The 24,718-nt window shown below is 51.0% G+C and overlaps 3 protein-coding genes across 3 annotated transcripts; 2 read left to right on the forward strand and 1 right to left on the reverse strand.

The window, feature by feature from the left end:
• Positions 1-228: 228 nt before the first annotated feature.
• Positions 229-4,740, reverse strand: prmt5 (protein arginine methyltransferase 5). The gene is made up of 16 exons (XM_003977704.3): positions 4,506-4,740; positions 4,132-4,250; positions 3,800-3,885; positions 3,578-3,712; positions 3,394-3,506; positions 3,225-3,274; positions 2,986-3,149; positions 2,761-2,922; positions 2,581-2,658; positions 2,344-2,402; positions 2,118-2,240; positions 1,867-2,042; positions 1,535-1,738; positions 1,352-1,462; positions 1,217-1,281; positions 229-1,112 (listed from the first exon to the last, which is right to left on the reverse strand). Exons 1-16 carry the CDS (start codon positions 4,601-4,603, stop codon positions 960-962), a joined length of 1,896 nt encoding a protein of 631 aa, XP_003977753.2. The 5' UTR covers positions 4,604-4,740; the 3' UTR covers positions 229-959.
• Positions 4,741-5,511: 771 nt separating this feature from the next.
• psmb11a (proteasome 20S subunit beta 11a) lies at positions 5,512-10,282 on the forward strand. The gene is made up of 3 exons (XM_003977703.3): positions 5,512-6,924; positions 7,374-7,680; positions 9,771-10,282. The coding sequence occupies exon 1, from the start codon at positions 5,512-5,514 to the stop codon at positions 6,409-6,411; it is 900 nt and encodes a 299-aa protein (XP_003977752.2). The 3' UTR covers positions 6,412-6,924; positions 7,374-7,680; positions 9,771-10,282.
• psmb5 (proteasome 20S subunit beta 5) lies at positions 7,356-10,054 on the forward strand. Its single transcript, XM_029831155.1, has 2 exons — positions 7,356-7,680; positions 9,771-10,054. Exons 1-2 carry the CDS (start codon positions 7,356-7,358, stop codon positions 10,052-10,054), a joined length of 609 nt encoding a protein of 202 aa, XP_029687015.1.
• Positions 10,283-24,718: the final 14,436 nt, after the last annotated feature.

Raw genomic sequence — 24,718 nt, forward strand, 5'->3', positions numbered from 1 at the left:
GCGAATCGACGCCACGTTTTCTCCACAGTAAAATTAAATATGGAACACGTGCTTGTACCCGTTTATATTGATGAATTCACCTGTGATTCCAGACACCATCAGCCCGCAGAAAGAGAAAACGTATCTTGATGTTAAGAATTTCATTGCTGAAAATATATTTGCACGTGTTGATGCAAAAGAATTTATACCGTGAAAGAGAAAAAGGTCCTAAAAAAAAAGTGCACAAAGTACGTTAAACTGCTCTTTATTGACACAATTCAAACATAGAGAAGGAAAAGCTTCAAAACAGGCCCAAACAATAAGGTGAGTGATTTGAATAATGTAACCGTCCATCTGATCCTCATGCAATAAAAAAAAAGAAAGAGGTAATTTAATCAGTATGGAATGCGTTTAATAAGGTGAACATCAGGACTGAGTCTGCAACAACTAATCTGAACAGTTAAGGAGGAAAAGGATTTTGAACACCAGGAAAAGCTAAACCACCAATGACACATTTGAACTCTGTAACCTTCATGTTGGTTCCAAAGAATCAACAAATGCAACCACTCATTATTTCAAACCCACTTGTATTTTAAGGGATTTACCACAAGGATGTGAACCAACCCATGTGTAATCAAGAGGCAGGTATGATGAGACGCGCTTGAACTGGCAAAAAGTGAAAGAAAAGTGCTTGATTGCTCCCTCAGAGGGGATACTCTTCATCATCCTAGCAGTTCTAATGTAAGCGCGCCACTGTTTTATACCCTAAGTATTCTCCTCTGATCCATGATACTTCTTATAAATGAAAAATTGTGTCGACGCGACATTGGTGTCATCTCATATAAACTATTCCACTGCGGCCCAGGTTTAACTGTTTATAAAAAGAGTCACCTTGAGTCTAACTGCCCCCCCCCCCCCCCCCCTGCTGAGAACAGACGTGTGCATTTGTGAGTGTTCAAGGCTGTGCTGAGGCGTCTTCCTCACAGGCCGATGGTGTAGGACCGTCCTGCCGGGTTATGGATGGCGGAGCAGGCGGGCTCGGTCACGGCCCACTCGTACCAGACCTTCTTTCCGTTGTTGCAACGCCAGAAACGGACTGTGACGTCGTCGCCCTTGGACACGGGAATGGGTTGCTGTTGGGAGGAAGTGAGTTTAAAACGCCAAAGCGCCAGAATAAAAATACAAGAGGAGAAGCAGCAGCGACTCTAGAAGAGCATTTCCTGTTACTGCGACTTACTTTGAGAGGGAAGAGGATGGGGAACCAGGAGAACATCCCGGGTGAATGCGTATCCGGTTTTATGCCTGTCACAGACACCACGGATGTAAACACGGACTTTTAAAAGGGCACGGCGTTGTCGTGGAGATGACTTACTGAGCGTGACGTCTTTGTACAGCGTGGTCTCGAAGTACCCGGCGAAGCCGTGGAGCACCGTGTTACAGTTGACGGCGAATCGGAGGCACTGATATCGGTTGTTGTTCATGTCTGAAACCAAAAGGATTAATGAGCGCACTGCTGGTATGACGTCCGTGTCTGGCGCTCTTGTTCTCACAGCACCTGCTGACGGGTGTGTGAAGGTGAAGCACGCTTTGGGGTCGGCCAGCTGGTGGAAGTTGTGGAGGCGGACCACGTAGGGCGTCTCAAAATGGCACTCTGGGTCCTTGTCACGCTCACGGCATGCCCTGACCTCATTGTAGAGCTTTGAGGAGGACAAGGGGGCCAGGTAGGAGGTGTAAGAAGAAGGGATGCTCACCCCATCGTCTGGTAGAGGTGAGGAGGAGGGGGGGGGGGGTTGATATCAAAGAAGGCATGAAAAGGAATGACGTGCCCTGGAAAACTCTTTAAAAACCAAACACTGTAAAACTAACTGGCTCCCGACGTGAACGCACCTTTAAGAAAGTGCTGCGCTCCATCCAGGCACTCGGGAGAAAGCTCGTTGTCACCGAACGACCCCAGAAGCTCGCTGACGATGATGTCGGCTTTCTCGGGTGCCTCCCACTCCCTCATATCACACGACACCACCGTCACCTGATCGCCCCACTCCTCGAAGCGCCAGTTCTCCAAACTGTACATGCAAACGCTGGTCAAATAACGAGCACAGAGTCCTCAACATCAGCGTGGTTCCCCCCCCCACACTCACGTGATTACGGCATTTGGATTCTTCTCCACGGCGTAAACCTTCAGCTTCCTGCCGGCTTCTCTGGCTGCACGCAGGGAGGCGCTGACCAGTGGACCCCGACCTGCTCCCAGCACCATCAGTACTCTGAGAACAGGACACAGCTTCGCTCAGGTTGCCGTTGCGTCTTTACGACAGCTCGAGTATTGATCATGGAGCCAAACACAGGCAACTCTGGGCAGACACTCACTGGACGTTCGTTTCCTTCTCCTCCTCCGGAACTCTGTCAAGAAGACATTTACGCACGGCCTGGGGATGCAAACAACAACCGCACGTTTCCACGCCGCTCACCACAAATTCTGCTCATTTAAATGTAAAGTCAAAACCAAAATGACCAAAAGAAATGACTTCATTCGGTGAGCAACTAGATGTCGTAGTTACTCTTGTCTTGTTCTAAAAGTAAAACCCTCCGGACTCCACCTCTTACCTGTTGGTACTGAGAATATTTAATGGGGTCCTTCTCGAACACTTCGTATGTCTGAGATTCAAGGTTATCCATGAGTGGCTACATGGAACGACACAACCCAAATGGTTAAAACGTTAGCGTGTATTAAATTGATGGTCTCCACAACAGCGTTTGTGGTCTGTAGCAGCATTGCATCCTCACCTGGAGCGGAGACTGCAGGTAGTCTTCGTAGCCTTTGGCAAAGAGCTCGTAGGCATTGGGAGCAGGCCGGTTCTGGTTGAGGTATTCCAGATACTGCAGATAGGATCTAAAGTCCTTCTCGGAGTGGCGACTGGTTCCCGTGAAGACGAACTGGGCCTCCAGCTAAGAAGAGAAGTTGCAACATTGTCAGCTGATCGACAGACTAAAACATGTTTGTGGACTCACCTTGAAAAGAGAGAAGATTATCCGCTGATGGGCTTTGGACAGGACAGGAAAGCCCTTTTTGTTAGTGAGGAAGATGCTGGTGGGGAGGACGGCTGCTTTGATTGGCTCCCCGAGCCACTTATCGATCACTGTGTCTGATGGCACATCTGGTCCAATTTCAAGCGCTTCAGCGACACAAAGAGAATTGGCCGTTATTATCTTTAAACGCAACCGCTGTGCTTCACGCTAGGCTCACCCACCGAGGCAGATCCGTTTGTTGTAGTCGCAGAGTGCTCTGAAGGAATGCCACCTGGAGAGCAGAGGCCGGTAAACAAAATAAATCACCTCGTTAAAGGAAATCAATCACAACTCTTTTAGGTTGCAGACAGCACTCGGCTACTCCCGAGGCGCAATAATCTAAAAACAAACCAGCCCCAGGTCTTTTCTTCGACGCTGGCGTCGTCGATGGAATCGACTGGTTCGTTGTCGATGAGATCTTCTCGCATGTCTTCCGGAGCCATGAGAGGGACGTGCAACCAGAACTAAAACAGAGTTCCACAGAAGTTAGCTAACAGGCCGAGCCACCCCGTTTCTTTGTTCACGTTGGTCTTACGTTTGACGTGTGGTGTCCAGTGTGGATGTGATTTAGGAGCAGGCGAGCGAGATTTGCATTATTAGGGCCATTTAGAGGGATCATGAAAACAGGAAGCCCGAGATAGGCCGAGAAGTTCAACTCCTGGACCAGAGCCTGGACGGAGACGCAAGTATGGTGTTAGATGAGCGCGGAAGACCTTCACAAATGGACATCTACAGCACATTCGAACAAGGAACTTACGGCTTCTGAGTTTCGGCGTACATTCTCGATTTCTGCATCTGCTTCTATCCAAGACGAGAGCTTCCCCACAATCAGAGTATTCCAGTCTAGACAAAGCATCATAAGTCTTAACTTTTTTTTTTGTCCGTAGTAAAAGTCAGTATCGACACGGAAACGTATCTGTTGGTTATTAAATTCTAAACACTGTTCATGATTTATGATACTAATTTTAATATAGTAGCAGAACATCCAGGACGTAATGTTCGACAACATTCTAGATTTGAGTGTTTAAAGAGCCTGACAGAATGCACATAAATGCATATGGAACATAATTATAGATATTAAACAGGAACCTCTTCCACTGAGCAGCAGGTCGGACCGGGTCTGTGCACCAGATCTGGATTTAGCGGGCTCGGACTCGAACTCTCTCCTGAACCTCGGGTGGAACAGGGGCATGCACAGGAAATCAAACCTGCAACGCCAAAGTACAAAACACTTTATCTGTTCTGAATGCGGAATGTGTGGAAACAATCACTTTCATTTGGTGGTGCCATCTTCTAGATCACACATTCGGGACAGAAGACACAGGAGCGGCATCGCTGTGATGGGACACGTGCTGGTAATAAACCGGCTAACTTAGCGTTGTCTTCTTGGGGCTAGCACACCGGTGTTTCCGCCAGTGCGCGCACATGACAAACGATTGGGGAAAATGTGGCTGTTTACTCACCCGAGTTTGGCTACGGCCGCTAACGTGTCGGATATCTCCGGGACACAGTTCAAATCCCTTCCGCAGGACACTCTGTTCATGGTACTGGCAGACGCCATGATTTTAGCCGACTGAGTGGAATGACTGGCGCCGCTTCGTTGTTTCTACTCAACTAAGAAACTGACGCCATCTTGGATCTTCAGCGACCGACAATTCACGGAGGAAGGAAGTGATTGAGATCCAAAATGGATGTGGCCGTAATTCAGTTGCTTGTGTCGTCGTTATCGCGAGACGCCGCGCATTTAATTTATCGATCGTTTTTCATTTCGTTTCGTTTCCTCCGTATTTCTTCCAATCAAACTTACTAAATTCGGCATCTGTATTCTGATGATTTAAATGCAATTATAACGCGAACACAAATATAAATAAGGTTTTAATTATATTAAATGAAGGGACTATTCACACTTATTAGATTTGTATTATAAATATTGTTGGGCATGACATTTCTAAGAATAAAAATTATAAAAGTATGAATACACTTGAAACTACTTTTGAGTAAAGTCCAGATCTGCAGCGAGTTCTTCAGTGAGATTAATGCCCACTTATCTGTTTTCAATTGAGCGTAGGGTTCCTTCGGCAAATCTTGCAGTGAGCTTGTAAATTGACCCTCAGCACAACATGAGGTTTGCAAAATGCAGCGTTCCTGGATCTAATTTACACGTAGGTTAGATAAAATTTCACTCACATTAACTGAAATATGCGTTTCTGCAAATGTCATGTTTGGGAGGGTTATAAAAGACTCAAAAGGTTCTTTCGGAATCATTTGTGCATGCAGGAATGAGTAGCAGTTGTTTTCCTTCTTGAAGCAGTTTTTCTAAAGAGGGATATTGGCTTAATGTGCATTTGAGGATATTCTGCTTGAGGAAAAGGAAACTATCGACTTGACCTAATGGCCTTAGAAGATATTTGTGGCTTTCAAAACACTTCGGTGCATCTTAAAGGGTTTCCTGCTTTTTATCATGAAGACATGAGCGTGTTTCTCAACATACGTGACAAGTCTGGGAAATCCAGGAGTTCTGTGACACATGGTGGGATGCCACTGGATTTCTTCATACCATCTATCCCTACCTCGGCTTATTCCATCCACAGATCTTCAGCCAGTCAATCCTACACAGCGAGGAGGCCTTTCCCTCTTTCCCATGGAACAACAACCCTGGGTTTTATTTTCCAAGGTGGGCTCATTGCAGCGGCAGATACTCGTGCCAGTGCCAAAGGGCTTGTTTCCTGTTCGAGCACTCAAAAGATTTCCCCTATTCACTCTCATTTGGTGGTCACCTGCTCAGGCAGTGGTGCTGATTGCATGATGTGGAGGCGGATTCTAACCAGAGAAACCAGGCTCTACCAACTGCGACATGGTCGTTGTCTTTCAATACGTGGCACAGCTAAGCTCCTTTCATTTATGCTGCACCCTTTTAAGGGCACTGAGGTGTGTGTTGCTCTTATTTTATGTGGCTGGGACACAGAAGCAAGTACCACAGACTGTACAGAGACTTCAGATTTGTCCTTACTTACTGATAATTCCTCAATTGTTAATAACAAGGATGGCCCAAAGTTGATCTATGTGTGCAGCGATGGAGCCCGCCTACAAGGAGACCTGTTTTCAGTGGGATCAGGATCTCCGTATGCTTATGGAGTCCTGGATCGAGAGCAGAGGTGGAACCTGAGTAAAGAGGAGGCCTTTTCCCTTGCAAGAGAAGCTGTGTTCAGAGCCACTCACAGAGATGCTTACTCTGGAAACAATGTAGACCTCTTCCACATCACAGACCAGGGATGGCAGAAGAAAGAGAGGGTTGACCTCAAAGAAGAATATTATAGAGACATTGAGAGAAAAGCGAACAAAGTTGAGGAAAGAAGAAAGTTTGAGTGACTCAAATGTTTTTAAATAAACCCAGTCTAGTATTTCATTTTTTTCGTGAAGTAAGATATTATTTATCATGTATCAATCCATGGCTAGATAAACATTTTAATGAACGTATTCCAGCATCTTAAATGATTCATCATGAGTCTTTTCGTTTTTCTTTGTTTATTGTATTTTCTTGTTGTAAACATGGGTAATGTATGCCGCCACCCACAGGGGGCGCTGTAGAATTCCAGTGACTCAATAATGATCCCCGGCAGAGACCGGAAGTTCCATTCTCGTCAAACAGTTTCAAACATGGCTCTCTCAAGTGTGTTGAGCAGTGATTATGCGGAATTTTCTTTTGACAACTGTCAGCCTTTCCCCAGTGGTTGTGCTCCCAGCACCCACGGTGCGGGGTTTGACGCTACGCCGGGAGACGGTCTGAATTTTTCGGTTAAAAATCCGCTCGGTGCCGCGGACGAGGATGGCGTCGAACGAAAAATCGAGTTTTTGCACGGAACAACGACCCTGGCATTTAAAGTAAGTGGTGGTAGCTTTTATTCTACCACTTAAGTGTGAATGTATGTAAATATTGAGTTGAAAAATCGGAGGATTAATATTGATACAACGAACTTGGTTGAAAGCTAATAAAGGTCTATGTCACGTTAGCATGCTAGCGTAGCTACAAAGCGCTTTCTCATTGCAGAATGTAACACGACGTTGTACAATTTTTATTTGTTCTGCATATAAATTACAAAACCGACTGATTTCTTAACAGCATTTCTGGGGGCATAATAGAAATAAATACCGGCTGTTAGATTTATCCATATGAATGGACCACTGTCATTAACCAGCATTTAAATAAAAAAATGTGCAAATACAAACACTTCAAATGTCTCCAGTTGACATGCAGAAGGCTGAGAAGGTTTCATGTCGTGGTGAGCACTCGTTTGCATGTGTAATATCCGCTCATGTTCTTGCTGCCACAGTTCCAGCATGGTGTCATCGTGGCCGTGGACTCCAGGGCCACAGCAGGCTCCTACATTGCCTCACAGACGGTGAAGAAGGTGATTGAGATCAACCCCTATCTGCTGGGTACCATGGCTGGAGGAGCTGCCGACTGTAGCTTCTGGGAGCGCCTGTTGGCCCGACAGTGTCGCATCTATGAGCTTCGCAACAAGGAGCGCATCTCTGTGGCAGCGGCGTCCAAACTCCTGGCCAACATGGTGTACCAGTACAAGGGGATGGGACTCAGCATGGGCACCATGGTGTGTGGCTGGGACAAGAGAGGCCCAGGTAAACATCAGCTCACTGTGGTTGTGATGGTGTTGTAGTTCATGTTAGTCACCACGTGGTGGCGCTGCATACCCTGTTATGTTTCATTCCCTCTTTGACATTATGGCTTTTGGATTTCTTGCTCTGCGAGGCCGTACATCACAGAATGTGTGCTTAAAGAGGCCACCACAGTGACAGTGTAATGGGAAATCAATGAGGCTGGACTGTGGGCCAGCAGGAGTGCGGCGGAATGATGGACGTCGGGTCTCCACCCTGGACAATTGGGTCGCATACGTAATGCCCGTGCTCCGGTAGAAATCGATGGTGGCTCGGTTTGAAAAACACGGAAGGCTCCTTGAACAATGACAACATGCCTCCACGCCAACAACCGTAAATGACACGTGTTAAATCCTCGCCAATCAATTGTAGTAATAATGATCCCACCGTGAGTTCACTTGATGTGGGAGCTTTGCTATACCGCCAATGACTGAGCGGAGAGCTAAATGTCATGTAAATTAAATCAATTGCGATTAGGTGGGAAGCTCATTAGCTGGCTATAATCATGTCAAGGCACTTATTGTCCTGATGGAGTGTCTTAAACTGCACGTTAGATAAGTCATATAAAATCTGTGCGGCGCTGGTCAAAGAGGGCTTTATCTAATAACATTAAATGTTATGTCTCTTCATCAGCTTTCCGTTTAAGGACTTGTGCTCGCTGTGACGCCTCCCGCTGCAGCTGCCAGAGACACAAAGCCTGCTGTAAAAAAGATGATGTCTAAATGGACGGCGGCTTTGACAACGCCGCCCTCCGCGGCGCTCGCGTGTTCAGACGCTCCCAAGAGTGACGCCGTGGCTTATTTTCTGTTCAGCCGTTGTTGTTTTCAGCTGCGGATTTTTGGTGCAGAATTATGGCGAGGAGGACAGATGATGGGCAGACGCTGACCCCTTTGCGGCACGCCACCCAGACGGGGCTTTGTGGTCCTCGCCGTCCTCTCGGAGCTGTCAGAGCGGCCCGCTTCACAGGCTGCTGTTGGTAAAAAGTTCCCCCAGCACCTGTCAGCTGATTGATGGAGTGGAAGTAGCCTCGCTTGACCAGCACTGCTGTAGCGCCCCCCCCCCCTCCCTTCCAAGCAAGATGCCCCTGCCTGCTTTTAAGTAATCCACTCACAGCCGCCGACTTTTTCCCCCGTCTATACTTGAAGCTCGCGGCGAGTTCCCAAACACCTACACTAGGCGAGTGGTCTGGCTTTACCGCCCGCTCTCTGCTGCCCATGGTGGTTTTTAACAAGTCCTTTACGGTTCCTTTAAGAGGAACGGGCAGCAAATTGCCCCCGTAGACGGGCGCTAATAATCATGAAAGTCCAGGAGGCTGCAATTTGCCCGCTGAAGGCAAAAACCACCCACCTTTTCAGAAAAGCAAGTGTCTGTAACCCTCAAAGTGTCAGTGGGTTACCTAAGAAACTCTGGCAGCTGAGGGATGGAGGCAGATGAGAGGCTGTTGTCTGCGAGGACGGTTTTCACAGATTCCCCTTCGCAAACACTGAAAAAGATGCCTTTTCCCAGCCCGTCTCTGCACCATCTGGACCCCGGTCGTGGGCGAGCTCACATGTTGGTGCTCGTCACCAGTGCCGCATCACCGTGTGGGTCTGGCCCGGTGAGTGGATCACAGCACAGAACAAAATGTCCGATGCGTCACGCACACGCAGGACTCGGAGTCTTCAGTGTAAATCTGGCAGGTTTAATGTGGCGGACTGATGTCACGGGATGTGGGCTGAGCTTTTTCGCTCCTCCTCGAGGGGGGCGAAGCGGTTACCTGCGCGGCTCGGATCGCCGGTCGATAGTTAATTTTTTGTGCGTTTGCTGGGATCGATGAGGCCCAGAGACGCCAGCGCAGCCTGCGCCTCGTCAGCAGGTTCCCGGCGTCGCTTTAAGAGGACGCAGCTGTTCGTATCTGCCAGAGTTCCTCCACTCAGAGAGGGAGCAGCTGTTCATTCCCCGTCTCCCGAGGAGACGCGTCGCAGCATCGCGCGTGTTTTCCGAGAACGTCGATGTGGGATGCTTACCGACTCCAGTCCAACAACGGCTTCCCCTCTTTCATCTTTCCTCCGCAGGGCTCTACTACGTCGACTCGGAAGGGAACCGGGTGTGTGGCGACCTGTTCGCCGTGGGCTCGGGGTCCATGTACGCCTACGGCGTGATGGACAGCGGCCTGCGGCACGACCTGACCGTGGAGGAGGCGTGCGAATTAGGCCGCCGCGCCATATACCAGGCCACGTACCGCGACGCCTACAGCGGCGGGCAGGTCAACCTGTATCACGTCCACAGCGAGGGCTGGACGAGGGTCTCCCAGGACGACGTGCTCATGCTGCACCAGCGGTACAAGGAGCAGGCCTGAGGAGGAGGAGGAGGATCGTAGTTCCCAGTGTTCAGAAATAGGGTTGACACACTAATGAAACGGACTTTTGGCTTTGTATTGTTCCTGTAAACTCAGCGCGACCCTGAAGGCAGCGGAGGGAAGTGGCGGAGACTCAAACGGGCTGTAAACCGGCTGTTTGCATTTCATTTGGAAAAAAAGTCTTTCTCAATAAAAACCCATGTTTTTTTTGTTGTTTTCATTCCCAAACGGTGTCATTCTTCTTCTGCTTCTCCTCAGTGCTGCGTGGAACGGACGTTCTCCAAATGCCTCCATCCTTCACAGGTGGAGACACTTTTCAAACCTGTTCCTCCAGCTGCGCTAACGCCTGTATAGATTCTGCCTTTATTAGCTGGGAGGAGATCTAAGATGTGCTTTCCAACGCTGCGCCCTCGGTAATTGTGCCTCCTGAGTTGTAACGCTGCCTTTTCATCCCCTCATTGATATTGTTCCGTTCCAGCAGCCCAAAGAGGTCTTTTTAATTGGATGCAGAAATTTATTCCTTAATGCTACAGTGTTGTACAGAGAAACGACCTTTGCCGGCAGCGTGTGCCCCACCGGCGGCTTTTATCGTTGAGAATAAACACTGGTTTAGGAGATTGCTGTATACATCTGGAGCCAGCTTTGTTAGAAACTAGTTTCACAGGTGGCTAGTTAGCCGATAGAATAGAAATGGGAGTTCACGAATGGAAACAAGCAGGTCTGATCTGTGATGCATCGTTTGGCAAATTAAGCAGCCGGAGCCGCCCCGTTAATGGGAACGGCCCCCGTGTGCATGTGTACCAACACCTTGAAATGTCCAAAACACTTTTATTCTCTGAGTAGCAGCGGACTGAGCTAAAACATCTGTGCACATTTTTGGAGTCCCAGGACCAAAGAGCACCGTTTGAATCTGTGTGAGGATGAGGAATCAGGCAGTCGATTGGAATGGCTGTAGTTTGGGAAATGGAGCGGTCAGCGTGGGGGTTCCTCCCGTGGAACTGTGCTTCCCGGGCCACCTTTCCTCCAGTTTGGCTCCGTTTAGGACGACGGTCTGGCACGACCTCGGCTAACGCATCAAGCGGTCTTTAATGCCGACGTTAGCTGACATCTTTGGGGTGGGGGGGCATCTTATTGATCTTTTGCCCCCCCCCCCCCCCCCAAACATAAAAAAGCTGACCCATAACCATTCGAGGCCCATCTTATTCCTGGTGTTGTTTCCTTCCCCAAAAAGCAGTGACTGCTAAACATTTAAACCATGAAGCTAATCCCATCATAACGATTAATTAATCTGAGCAGTAATACCCACAACAGCCCCCCCTCTTCCTGGGTTTGGGGTAAATAACCTGTTTGATAGCTCCGGGCTGCTAAACTGCAGGTGCTAGCCAGGATCTCCCTCCTGCCCTCTTGGTCCCTCTTGTCAGCTCCAAGCAGCACTTGTCACCTGCTGTTTTCCAGCACATTTGCTTCAGATTCACTCATCCTGTCGAGTCCGACCTTTGGACCCGGACCAGCGTCGCCGCCGTGGGCCGTAATCTGCGTCTGGCGCCGAGATTGCAGGTTGTCACCGCCGTTTTGGGAATAACTGAGATTGAAGGCGAGCCTGCAGGATTCTTTTTTTACACCCTGCAGCGTAGCAACAACGAAAGAAATATTTATTTTTTTTTGCCTAAAAAATCTTCCCAAAAAAACAAACGGCCAGCTGGCGCCGCCGAACGGTGCCAAAAATGTGATTTTCGCTGGGAGAGAAAATAACCCCTGTGCCCACATTATGCCATCTGTCAGCTGGTCATATGTGATCGGGCTCCCAGACGTTAAATCACATCCGAACACACTCCTGCGGGCGCTCCGACGGCGCGTTATCCACACACACACCTGACACGCGAGCTGTCCCTCCCCAGCCTTTGGTCCCGGGACATTTGGAGCCAGACCAACGCCCAGTCGAGGGCTGACGCCGTTCGGTATCACTCCGACACGTTTGGTTCCCGCTGGCGCCAAAATGAGCGCGAGGTCCATCTGGCCCGAGTGGCGACTCCCCGCAGGGCGGCGTCTTGTCCACCCGTCGGACGTCTCTGGGTGTCAAATACGCACCCGAGTCCTCCAACAGGTGTCGGTTCCGAGTCGTAACAAAGCTGGTTTGAGAACAACCCCACTTATGGATCCAGCGCTGGCGTCCTGCCGCCTCCCTCCATCGTTCCCGCCACTACTCCGCTTCCTTTCCATTAATTCCACCGCACGCGCGGCGACAGCCTCCCAGTCCTGTCCCACCTGACCTGGGACCTCTGGCGCCGCCACTGCTGCCCCCATGATGATGATGATGATGATGATGATGAGGGGAGCAGGGGTGAGAGCGATGATAGCCCCCTTTAATGAGCGCTGGCTGCGCCTCCAGAGTGCCGGAGCATCAGGCCGATTATCCCTCGGCGTGACACCTGACTATAAAGAGCCGGGCCTGGACCCCCCCCCCCCCCCCCACCCGCCCCCTCGGACATGGCGGTAAGAGCGTTGGGTGTGGCCTCTGTCCGTGCGTCCCACCAGCCTGTCTGGGGCTTGTTGTGGTCCCACAGCGACGTGAGAGCTTCCGCATCGTTGCTGTGTTTTACTCTTCCGGCGACCTTGTGCAGATGTTGATGCTCTGATCCATCAAACGCGCCGCTGAATCTGATCTGCAGGATAACAAACCATGACTAAAGCAGCCGCCTGCTGGATGCGGCGCACGTCTCTGCCCGTCCTCCTCCCGTCCTTCCCTCTTTCACCCTCCTCCTCCTCCACAGGGGGGTCTGCCCACATCAGGCCGGTCCTGCTCCAGGTTTCTCCCTGTTAAAAGGTCGCATTGGTTGAGTGACTAAACAACACGGGGAGTGTGTGTTTACACCAGGAAGAGGCTGGATATCTGTGCTGTTCCATTCTGATACAGGTGAACAAAACTGTTGTGTGTGTTTTTGGGCGGCGTGATGTGTCAGCGCAGCAGGAAGGACGGACCCATCGGACCCCCCGGACCCATCGGACCGCTCGGAACCATTGGACCACCTCTAGAGGCCCGACTCTGTCAGGCTCTAAGCCTTCCATAATTCCCCCTATGCTCATCATCCATTCCTTTCTTCTGCTCTAGATTTCGATTCACCCCCCCACCCCCACCCCCGGCCTCGGTCTCTCGCCCACTTCCCTCTGGCCACGTTAACACCACCTCCCCTCACCAGGAACTCCAACAGGGGAAATGGAGGCATTAATTAGCCACCCCAGAGCTCGTTACTGGGTCTCGGGCCCATCAGCTCTCTGTCTTCTTCACTGACTCTGTAATTGTAATTCAGCTGGGGGCCGGAGACGCCAGGGTAATAACACAGGGTACGCATCCAACGGACAATCCCCCCCCCCCGATAGATGAACCACAGGGCCCAAATGTAACGATCTCTGTTGATTGACGCTCCGCTTTGGCTCTGAGATTATACTGTATGTGAGGATAATAACTCCCATCTTTCTCCTCCGGCCAGAATTGAGAAACGACCTCAGCGAATTTCAGATTCTTTGATTGCTAGCATTAGCGCGGGTTGTCGTCACCGTGGAGACGGCAGGGGCTGAGGGAGAATGAGGAGCCAGTGGGCTAAATCATCAAGGGCGTTTCTCAAATTAACAAGGACTCATTTCAAGTCCTCGCTGATCAATAGCGTTGCGGCACAAAGGAAGCGACGACAGCCAGTTGTGGCCTTCAGCCCGCTCATTTCTGGGATGTTTGCGTCTTGACTGATGGGAGTGCCAAAGCGTCGAGCGTCCAGGAGTCCCGGACGTCAGCAATTCAACCGTCTTTGCTCTCATTTAGCCGCCACGGCGAAAGAAAATGTTTATTCTGCGAGCCGGTCCATTTCCGCCGGACCCCACAGGCCGTTCACTGTCCATCCCCTGCAACATTTCCTTATCCTACCCTGTTATATGCTCTATCTGCTTCCCTCCAATTTCCCCCCTCCGGCTCAGCGCTCTCCACCATCCGCCCTCTCCTCCCTCTCTCTTTACCGCCTCCATTACCCCACCCCTTTATTTCTCCATCCGCTCTCGCTCTCCCATTCTCCTTCCCTCTCTGCGCTCTGGACCGATTGGCTCTCATTAAATTGATTGCAATGGTGATTCACTTGAATGGTTTGCTCTCCCCTCTGTGGCGGCGGCGGCGGCGGCGGCGGTGGAGACCGCACCGATGCAGCACAATGGCAGGCTGGGAAAAATCGGAATCTCCAACAGTCATACTTTCGGTGAAAAGGGATCATATTGAAAGACCAAGTCGCCAATGTGAATACGAAAGGGGTTAAAGCCAAAGGACCAATCTGATAAGAGATACTAACATTAGCATGCTAATAGCTAACAGAGTCAAATAGCCACCATGTTTCTACGGTAGCCTGGAAAGGACAAAATCTGGTTGTTGTCTAATATTTTAACATATTAGACAATATATTTTTGCTATATTTCATCTGTAATACTTTATTAGAAACTAAATTACTTATTAAAGTGAGAATTTGCAAGTTCATCTACTCCTGTGACTGTGTTGAACAGTGATGGGGTTGCAGCCTGCATTACCACCACTAGGTGGCGCCCTACAGTTCAAACTTACCTTTACTTTTGCCGTCTAAATAATATAAAGTTAATTGTTTATCCAATGCAAACACTCTTGTGTCACAAGAGGCCCAGATTGTGGATTTTTAGAGTTACGGGAACATGGGCGACCTCTGACCTTTAAACTTAAATTACAAGCTTGAAATCAGAACCATTTTAATTGAAGATTCAAGCCACTTCCTCGGCTCAGTCACCATCCTCCCAAACACCAACCCAACCAGGAGCTGTCGTTTATCCCCGATTACACCACACAAACACACACACACGCGAGAAGGTAATTAGCATCTACAAAAGAGCCGCATGTGCTGTGTTTTCAATGTGAGGATTAGTCAATGATCACGTCGGGCTGTGCTTCCTCGCGCCTGTCCAACGTGCTGGAATCCAGCAGAAACGCAGACATTTGCTGGCTTTATTCTGACTCAACCGACATCAGTCAGATATCGACTACACAACATCTCCCTCCGGAGCCATAAAAGGCTTTTTCAGTGTAAACAGGCACTTGTGCAAACTCGGCGGGGTTCCCCCTTAAAAGCCGAGTCGGAATCCACGCTTTCAGATGTCGTTAATATCAGCGTGTTGCTCTTCATTAGAGGAACGTGAACCCGGCGCCGCTCCCTCAAACGCAACCGGCTCATTTTGTTTGAAAACGTGCAAAGACTCAGACTGCTGGTTCTAAACGGAGGTGATTTAAAAAAAAAACCTGTCTTTCCACTGAATGCACTCAGAGCTGCAGAGAAGGCCTCGGCGGAGCCACTGAACATGCACATAAGTGGTCCGTTGTTCGGTTCAGCGAGCTTCCCGGAGAGTCAGCTGTTCTACAGAGCTGAAATCGCTCCGCTGCTCCAAACGGCCGACCGCGTAAAACCCCCAGACTGCGATCCAATGGTCTCAAATGGTCTCAAATGGTCTCTTCCACTGGACGTGTCGGTGGCATCCCAACATAAATGACACGAGGTGGGTCTTATTGCAAAATGGGCCACCCGCCCTCGCACCTCTGCTGGTTCTCCTCCTGCCGCCCATCGTCAGTGCTTGTCGTCATCCCGATGCCCCGCTCACATCTCAGGTCGGTTGGATTTAATTTGCTTGTTTTTGCTCGAGTCCTCGAGCTCCTTCAGCTGGATTCCGGCTGCGCCGCCGGTCAAGTGGCGCCTTCTCTTCCACCGGTGGTCACGGTGGTTCTGCTTGGGCTGCGACATTTATGTAACATGTTTATCCGGCCCGGTCGTTGGTTATTTAGTCATTTTGGAACATGGTTGTTCTGTAATTCCCTCCCAAGCTGCAGTGGAAAGGCTTCGTTGACCAGTCCTGACCTCCCTTCCAGCTAAAAGTCAGACTAATCAACGGATGATGAGAGAACAGAGCTCATCAGGAATCTTTAGAAACGTCTCCTTCCAGCACATCATTACCATGTTCTTCGCTTGGAATACTTTACCACCCAGCTCGGCTTAGCTTAAGAGCAGAAACACTCTCAGGCATCATTTAATGATAAAATGTAAAAAAAAAAAAAAAAAAAAAACAACAGAAAAGAAAAACCCAAACCCAAACAATTCAATAATGGCAGAAGTTCTTTGTAATTGTGAGAAAACTTTAAGAGCCGTGAGATAAAACTATTAAAAACCGCGAGAGTCGGTGAAGCACAGAGACGCTCTGATAACAGAGCTGCAATCAAACGTGGCTGTAATTAATTTTATGAGGTGCAGCTGTGGCCTCCGTAATGAAACCGCTCTTTGACAGCGGTCGCTGCGCTCTTTCTGTTGCTATCTGAGCAGGTATCGGCACCAAGGTGACCTTGAGCCGGACAAAACCCACCCTGCCTGATGCCCGACGGCGGCGCCGGCGGCCAAAAGCCTGCAGGGTTCCGCTCCACAGGCCCTCAGCGGGCGATTGCACCGCCGACTTCCGCCCTCCTACCTGACGGCGCGCTAATTAGCGGGTCTGCGTGCACGGCTGCGTGCAGCTGCGCGGGCTTTGTGGGGAAAACCAACAGGGCTAAATCAAACGGCGGTTTGCAGACGTCTCTCGGCGAGTCGTCTCGGGCTCGCCGTCACCTCCGGTGCGCCCGATTCGCTCCCATCTGGAAACGATTCCCTCCATCAGCGGCACACGAAACCAACGGCAGCGGCTGCACATTAACATTTATATGGAGCCGTGTTTACCTGTGATTAATCCCTTTGTTTTGTTGTCTTTTACTGAAATATTTAGCTTTTAGCCCGGATCTCTGCCAGTTTATTTGCATTCTGGGAGCTTTGTTTAATCCCATATTTCTCCCCAGCAGCCGCTCCCAGATGTCAATGATGCTCGTTAAAGTCGGTAAGAGGCGAATAGAAATGAAACGGACCATTAAAAGCTGAAGGATGGGTTGGTCCGCAGCTCCCGGGTTGGGTCCGACCCGGCCGCCGCCGCCGCCCCGGTTTAAAAACAACACAGACATTTATCTGGCTGTGCAGCCTCATCGGCCGTGCGCGAGCGGAGGCCTGAAGGTATCAGCGTGCCACAGAGCCGCTCCTCCATCCTCAATGCAAATATGATGCATTTTTCATACCGGCCACAGCTGTTCAAATGAAATCGCCTTCGCAAAATCAGCCCTGCGGGTGCTTGGCGCCGATAAACCGCCCCACCTGCCGACTCGCTGACAACCGTCCCCCTGTAATCCAAAACATATGGTTAGACGACATAAAAACAGATACGGCACCACTGAGGTGGTCCAGAAGTGCTGGTCCGGATTGGTTTATCGACCACAAGTGGGGGGGAGGGGGATCAGGCAAGCTCCCTCAGGTTGTGACATCACAGGCAGAGCTAATGACATTAAAAGTTCCACTTAGGGGTTCTGGTGGTGGGTCCGCGTTGACTCGACCGAGACTGTGATTGAATGAACCCGGCTACATCCGGGACGCGACGCAGCGACACCGAGGTTCTCCGACGCCTCTGAACCAGGACTCCACGTCCCGGAACTTCCGCGCCGACCTCAAACGCTGCCTCTTAGTATAAGTTGATGTCCAATTAGGGACGTTGGAGAATCGTGCGACGCGGTCTTGAACAGATGTTCTGATTTCCTGGTGTGCGCGGATTCCTCCGTCTCCCATCTGGTTCTCCCTCTTCCCTCTACTTGGCTCTTGTTAAAACACATAAGCCGGATCTTCGCCTGCATCCCTGAAGGACTTGTTACTACGACAACCTTCATCTACCTATTGAGGAGTGCCTGTCTTATTGCTGTCGGACTCTTTTGGGCTGCAGCTGCTTATTGTGGCTGTTTACGGCTGTTTACGGCCGCCGCCGCCGTCACCGCTGCCGTCGTGCGGCCCCATAAAACGTTTAGGTGTGTTTGTACTCGCTGTACCACATCATTAAACATTCAGTTGTTTTCTCACCTTTGAAAGCGCCGACGCTTCTTTCTGTTTTCTCGCTGGTCGTTTCATTTTTTCTTTTTTTTTTCAGAGCCGATTTCTCCCACAATCACACCTGGCGCCGAGCTGGTGGCGAGGTCTGTGGAACTGGGGGGGGGGGGGAGTAATAATCTCGGGGCTCGCCGCGCTTCTGCCGACGCCCTTTCAATCAAATGCTATCGCAGTCGGCTGCAGCCTCAAATTAAATCAGCCTGTTTGTTTGTTTGTTTGGCTTCTCACCTGACTCCGGCTCGTCTCTCCTCTCCGTCTGTGATCCGGCGGCCCCCGCTCTGGCGAAGGCTTTCATCTCGCCTAATTGGCTCTGATGGGCCCTCTGGGGAATTTGTAGGGAGAGGTGATGCGGCGCTCGCCAGACGTGTTCAATATGGGGCTAAGAAGCGGCACGTGGGATTAATGAAGAGTTAACTCAGCAGATGACAGCAGAGGGCAAAAGGTCTGACCCAGTATGTGACCCAGCTGAGTCCTCCTCCTCCTCCTCCTCCTCCTCCTCCTCCTCCTCTCTGCCGTCTGCTCGCCAAGGCTGGAGGCGGGAGCCGAGAGGTGGTGGCGCACCGTCGGTGGCGCTCGCTAGCATGTGGGACGCGCGCTCGTCTCTCTCTGCGGCGGCTCCTCCAGGTTGTTTACATGCTGCGCGCGTGCACGTGCGGCGGTAGCATCTGCCGCCCCCGTCTGACCGGGCGACATCAAGGGCCCCGTTTCCCCCTTTTTCCGTGTGATTTCATCTAATCCGGCGAGGGACACGAGGGCCTGATGGTCTTCCACTTGACTACGTTTGGCCTGGTGCCTTCGCCCCCCCCCCCCCCCCCCCCCCGTTTATCTTCATGCCTTCATATCTGCATCGTCTGGCCACACCTGAGGTCCCCGGGCGCAGAAGCTTCCGTCAGGTGTGTCCACACAAGGTAAACAGAGAGCAGGCGGTCCCTGACTGCCCCCCCCACGCCTGCCTTTGATATTGTTTCCATCCTTTTATTCAATATTTAAACAAGCGGCGCGTCGGCGGAGCTTCTCGCCGCCGCTCTCAGACGACCGCGATCACAAAGCTCTTCGATCTCTTCACCAAATATCACGGAGACGCGTGGGATTTCTGCTGCGAGCCCCCCCCCCCCCCCCCCCCCCCCCCCTCACCCTCCGCTTTTGAAAATGTCATTTTTTTGGTTTCTTTCCCATTCGTGCGCCACGTCCGTTATTCATACGTGATACAACAGCAGGGGTTTGCATGAGAAATGATCAGTCCTCCCGCCTCTCTGTCCATCTGTCTGTCATTCTGCCCATCTGTGCATCTGCAGGACTGTCCAGACTGCCCCCCCCCCCCGGTCTCCTCCTCTGGCTGGAATTCCTGTGACGGTGCGTCCGTGGTGGAGCGACAGAGCTTCCACCTGAAGGCGCCACATTCCCGTGTGCCTGTCAGTCACATGTCCATCAGCAGGGTATTAGCTATGTGGAAAGGCAAGGTCACGGCGACAGGCAGGTAGGGGCCCCCGCTGGGCCGGCGCCGCTCTGCAGCCTCGCATAGCTGCTCCACACACGTGCGCTCCATCTCCTGTTGTGATCACTTGTTAAAGGGACAGTTCATTCACAAAAATCCCTCACTTCTCACCGACCACAGAGAGAAGGTTCTGAAGCCTCCACACAAAGGAGTGTGAATGGAAACCATCCTGTTTGACTCCAAACATTACCTGAGTGTGGAGGCCAAAGAGGACTCGGATGGCGCCATAGGAGCCACAGGCGAAGCTGCTGTTCTGCTTAAAGACAGAAGGAACGGTTTAAACAAATGCACAGATGAGCAAAAATGGGTGGAAATGCATAGAAAATGCCTCTCGAACGCATTAGTCACCCCACTAACTGTGTTAGCTTTATTCTGGAAACTCATCCATCAATGTCCATCGATGAGTTATGTTAGCGCCGTTGTCATCGTCGCCCTATGAGAGAACAGAACCAAAATACTCTTATTTGCTGTTCAAACTTGAGGGATTTGGGCCCAAATGTCTGCGTAAAAGTATTTTTTCCCGTTGATTCTTGATGGAAGTTTGACGTGATTTCGGGCTGCAGCCGAGGAAGGCGGGAAAACCATCTGTTGGTGGCGGAGGCCTGCTGTCAATCATCCGCAGGGCTGGGCTAAAGGCTGAATCATCCCATCGTTTTCTTTCAGCGGCGGGTCGGGAAAGGAGAAAAGGGATCTTTGGCTGCGGTTGGAGAGAAAAGAACGCTGACTCAAGTGTGGTTGCTCCACGCTCAAACAGGCACTTTAAGTTTCTAATCAGATAACTCCCCCGTGCGCGTCCTCATTAACAGATGGCTCGTGCGCTGCAGCAACACGGGCAGATCTGGCTACCTAAGCAGATGTGAGGACGGGTAAACAGGAAGAGAGCGAAACGCCAGCGAGATGTGGGCAGACGCGCAGAAGAAGTGGCACCCGCGCAGATGCGCGTTTGGAAAGGCGAAAACAAAAAGGCGCGAGAGGTGAGAGGAGGCGCCGCCGTGCACGTGCCGGGTGGACGGGGCCCGAGCGCGTGGAAGCTGGATGGAGAGACGCGGTGGGAGACGGGGATGGAGGTGGGGGGAGAGAGGGGGAGCAGATGGGTCAGCCATCTGGTGGATGGAAGAAAAGAAGAGGGAGATGAAAGAAAGGAAGAGGCTGGGGAGGGAGGTGTGTGTGTGTGTGTGTGTGTGTGTGTCCACATGAGTAGATGCAGCAGCAGGGAGCAGGTTTGTGTGTGCAGCCGGGCCGGTCGGCGAGGAACTCAGGTGACGGAGCCTTGACGCCCCTATACACACGCTTATATACACACTCATACACACACCTGTACACACGCCCCTATGCACACACCTGTACACACGCGCATACACACACACCTTTAATTCCTGAAACAACAGATTCACACCTGGTGCTGCTATGCAGCACATTTATCTCTGCCATTGTTTTAAAAGTTACTAAAAACAGACTTGTGGTCCATACTGTCCCCCCCACCACACACACACACACACACACGCAGTTTGTGAAGGCATCTGATGCCAAACACCCTCCTGCTGTCAGACACACTCACCAGGTGGCCGAATGTTTGTTTCTCCCCGTGACGACGCCCCCCCCCCACCCTCCAAACCCACATCTTGAGCAGCAATTAAGGGTTAATGGGTCACATTTAAAGATTCGGGCCCCTCCCGCGGCTGAAAACAGCAACGGTATTTCTACTTTTACTGCCTTACTTGGCATCTTTGGCCTCGTGACGTCTGTTTTACTGTTGCTTTATTGCTTCGAACCTGATTGAAGGGAAAAAACCTTCTGGGTCAGTTCTTTTTATTTCTGCACCCGCGGTTCAAGAAACGCCGCGAATTGTGGTTTAATCTCCTCAAAGCGGCCGATCACTCCGAGATGCCCGTTCTGGAGTCTAAATAGGGAGGAATATAGTCGTGTTTCTCAACCTTCCCATCATATCTGTGTTTGTCAGGTCACCAGACGGCCTTCCAGGGAACCTGTGGCCGCTATTAACCGAGCTCTTCCCACGGAGTAAGAAATAAGATAAATCTGGAAGGGCGTCCTCAGAAACAGACGCGCTCTCTCCGACAGCACCGCCCTTGGTATCATTTCCCCAGGAAATGTGTTTTTTTCCACGGCCCAAATTTACATTTTGATGCGTAAGATGAAACGAGGCTGACCAACGGGGGCGAGGAGCTGCCCTATCTGGCTGAACCTGGCTGGGAGACATCAGAGCGCCGCCTCACACCCCCCCTGCCTTCTGGATGCACCCGCTCAATCCAAAAAACTAGATCTCAGCTCCATTTGGAAACAAAGAGTCTTCGGCGTTCCCGGGAACAGTCAGAGCTGCCGTGAATACTGGCTGCCATCCTTTTCGGAACTTTGCGACAGCTGCCGCGATCCTTCCCCCCGTTTGTAAGAAAGCATCAATTTAATCCCACGGCGCCGCATCAAATGGAAGAATTAATTAATATCACGCCGCCTGATAACAACCTGGTCGTCGCGACGGCTGAGATCCGTTTTCAGGAAGGATTATCGTCGGATTTCTGACAGAACGCAAGCTAATGCCGCCGCATCTGCTGCTCTCCATCTTCAAAATTGTTGATCTGAGGAAGTTTTTTGTCATTCTGATGGAACTTTTACGCCTGGTTATTTATCGCTGAACAGCGGGGCTCAAATGATCCAGGCTGCCGGACGTTCCGGGCCTTCCCTTACCTGTCGGAGGGTTCCTCTGCCTCCAGACTCGCTGAAGGAACCCTGAAATCCTGATTTGAGCTCACCGCTCGATTCTCTACACCTCCTGACGTACGAACTGCCGCCAGATTTCCTTCCCCTCCGTCGACGACCGCCATCTGATTGAGTTGTGCGAAAAAAACTCAAATATTTTCCGGGAAAACGCATTTTTATCAACGCGCCGCCTCTAACGAAGAGGTTCGGGCGACAGCGGCGCTACGCCAAGAAACGGCGGAGGCAAATCAAAGCGGCAGATAAGACGAAGGACGGAGAAAAGACAGGGTGGGAGAAATAAGAGGGGGGGTTGGAGGGGGGTAAACAGCAGGAGAAGAAAGGGAAGGGAGGTGGGGGGGGGGGGGTGATGTAAAGTGGAGTACCACCAAATGTCTGGCGAGGCTGAAAAGATCAAAGAAATCACACACGCGGTAGCTGTCAGGAAATGGAGCCCAATTTAGAGCACAAGCCTGGATCCACCTGTGAATCAGCGCCCGAAAATGGCTTTACAGGAGGGAACGACACGGATTTGGTCCCCCCGCTCTGTCGTCGCCTCGCAGGGCCCATTAGCGTCGCCGTAGGCGTCGCGCCGATGTAATAATTACTGCTAATTCGGGCGCAGGTTTGGGCGATTCGTCATGGTCGGGGCCGCCGCCGCCGCCAGCTCGCTCCGCTCTGCGTGCGCCGGCAGAATGAAGCAGCTCCCTAATTCGCACCAACTTTATTCCCTCTGTTTGGGAGGAGGAAGCTGATGAGCCTCATCGCTCTGATTAGCGCCCGCTCGGCTCTTGTTGTGTTTGCCGCTCGCGCCGCCATCGGTCCCAGAGCGACGGCGCGGACGTGTCCGGGCGCCTCCTCGCGGCCGCCGTCCAGGCCGTGCGTGTTAGTATTCCATACAGGTGCTTCACCTCCGGGGACACGCACGCAGGAGCGCTCCGTCAGGCTGGCAGCTTGACATTGAACCCGGGATCCTTGAAGATGAAAGGTGACACATGCCTCCCCACACACACACACACACACACAGACGCACACACACGTGCACGTTATCAAAGGCTGGATATTTTTTTTTTTTCCCCCCAGAGATTTCACTCATTAAAAATGAATACTGAGACAATTCTCTGAAATTCAGTTTGAAATGCTGAGGAACTGCTTATTTATTTAGTGAGGCTGGATCTGGGCTCTTCAAATAATCATAAAAAACACTCCTAAACTTTACTGTTTAATAAGGATCCCTCATAAGAGGCTCACCTCTGAGTAGACGACCGCTTTAGAGGCTTTCTAAATAGGATCACCAAAGGAACCCCGTTTATCAGGCGTGTTCCAGTATTTTATTATAATCGATTCAGGTTAATGACGCGAGGAACAGTCAAATAACGACCCTCAACGCTAAAGGACACTTTTCAAATGTGTCCTGCAGAAACATGGTGGGAGCAACACGGAAAGGACCCAACCGGGACACACATCAGTACAGATACGAGTATATAAACCCGTGTTTTTATATCTGCTGAGTCAGCCTTTCCACCGAGGGGTCGACGGGAAGGGACGGAACATTCCGGTCTCATCCCGGGAGTGGAAGGTATTCCAGTTCCACCTGGGGGATTCTGAGGAGTTCCCGGGCCAGATGGGATGAATAATCCCTGCAGGGATTTTGATGAACACACACACACACCTACACACACACACACACTCACACACACACACACACACACACACACACACACACACACCAATTATTCCTGTGCAAATAATTGGGGAAATTGTGTGTTGAAGACTGACTATGACTGAAGTTGGAGTGCAGAAACGTGTTTTTGGATGGGAAACGGAGACGGGCGGGAACCTCCGAGGGTCGAACGAGGACATCAGACGCGATTTCAGTTCCTTTTCTACAACATTTTCAGACGGAAAGCGCGAAAACCAAAGCAACGTTTTCCACCGGAGCCTAAATGAGCGAAACCATGTTCCATCCAGCAGCTGCATCTCCACAAAGCCTGGGCCCACTGACAGGGAAGCTGGAAGCTGTGGAGCCCCCCCCCCCCACGCCGCCACTGAAGCCGGCGGTGACTTGGCCGGAGGCGGAGGCGGCAGAAACAACAGTCGCTGGCATCGGCGGCGGCCCGGAGCTGCTGGAGGATTCACAACAGAAGAAACCAAACTGGACAAGAGAAGGTCCGGCAGATCTTTGAAGGCAGAGCGGCGGAGCCGGTTCTGTTCGGAAGATTTCTTTGTAGAAAAACCCCTCAAACCTTTTCAATCAGGAACATGAATCGTCCCAGCAGCCTCGTGCTGAATTAATTAGACGATTTGACCTCGGATGGAAGAAAAGCTGGTTCTGGCAGCGGCTTCTTGACGCGCACAGGAAAGAGTAATGAGGACACGTGTCTTTGAAGGACACGTGTCTCTGAAGTCGTCCCATGTAAACAGATTTAACGCGGACGTTGTCGGGGGGAACACTGAGAAAGGAAC

The sequence above is a fragment of the Takifugu rubripes genome, chromosome 22 (assembly GCF_901000725.2).
Source record: "Takifugu rubripes chromosome 22, fTakRub1.2, whole genome shotgun sequence".
In the NCBI taxonomy this organism is placed as follows: Eukaryota; Metazoa; Chordata; class Actinopteri; order Tetraodontiformes; family Tetraodontidae; genus Takifugu; species Takifugu rubripes.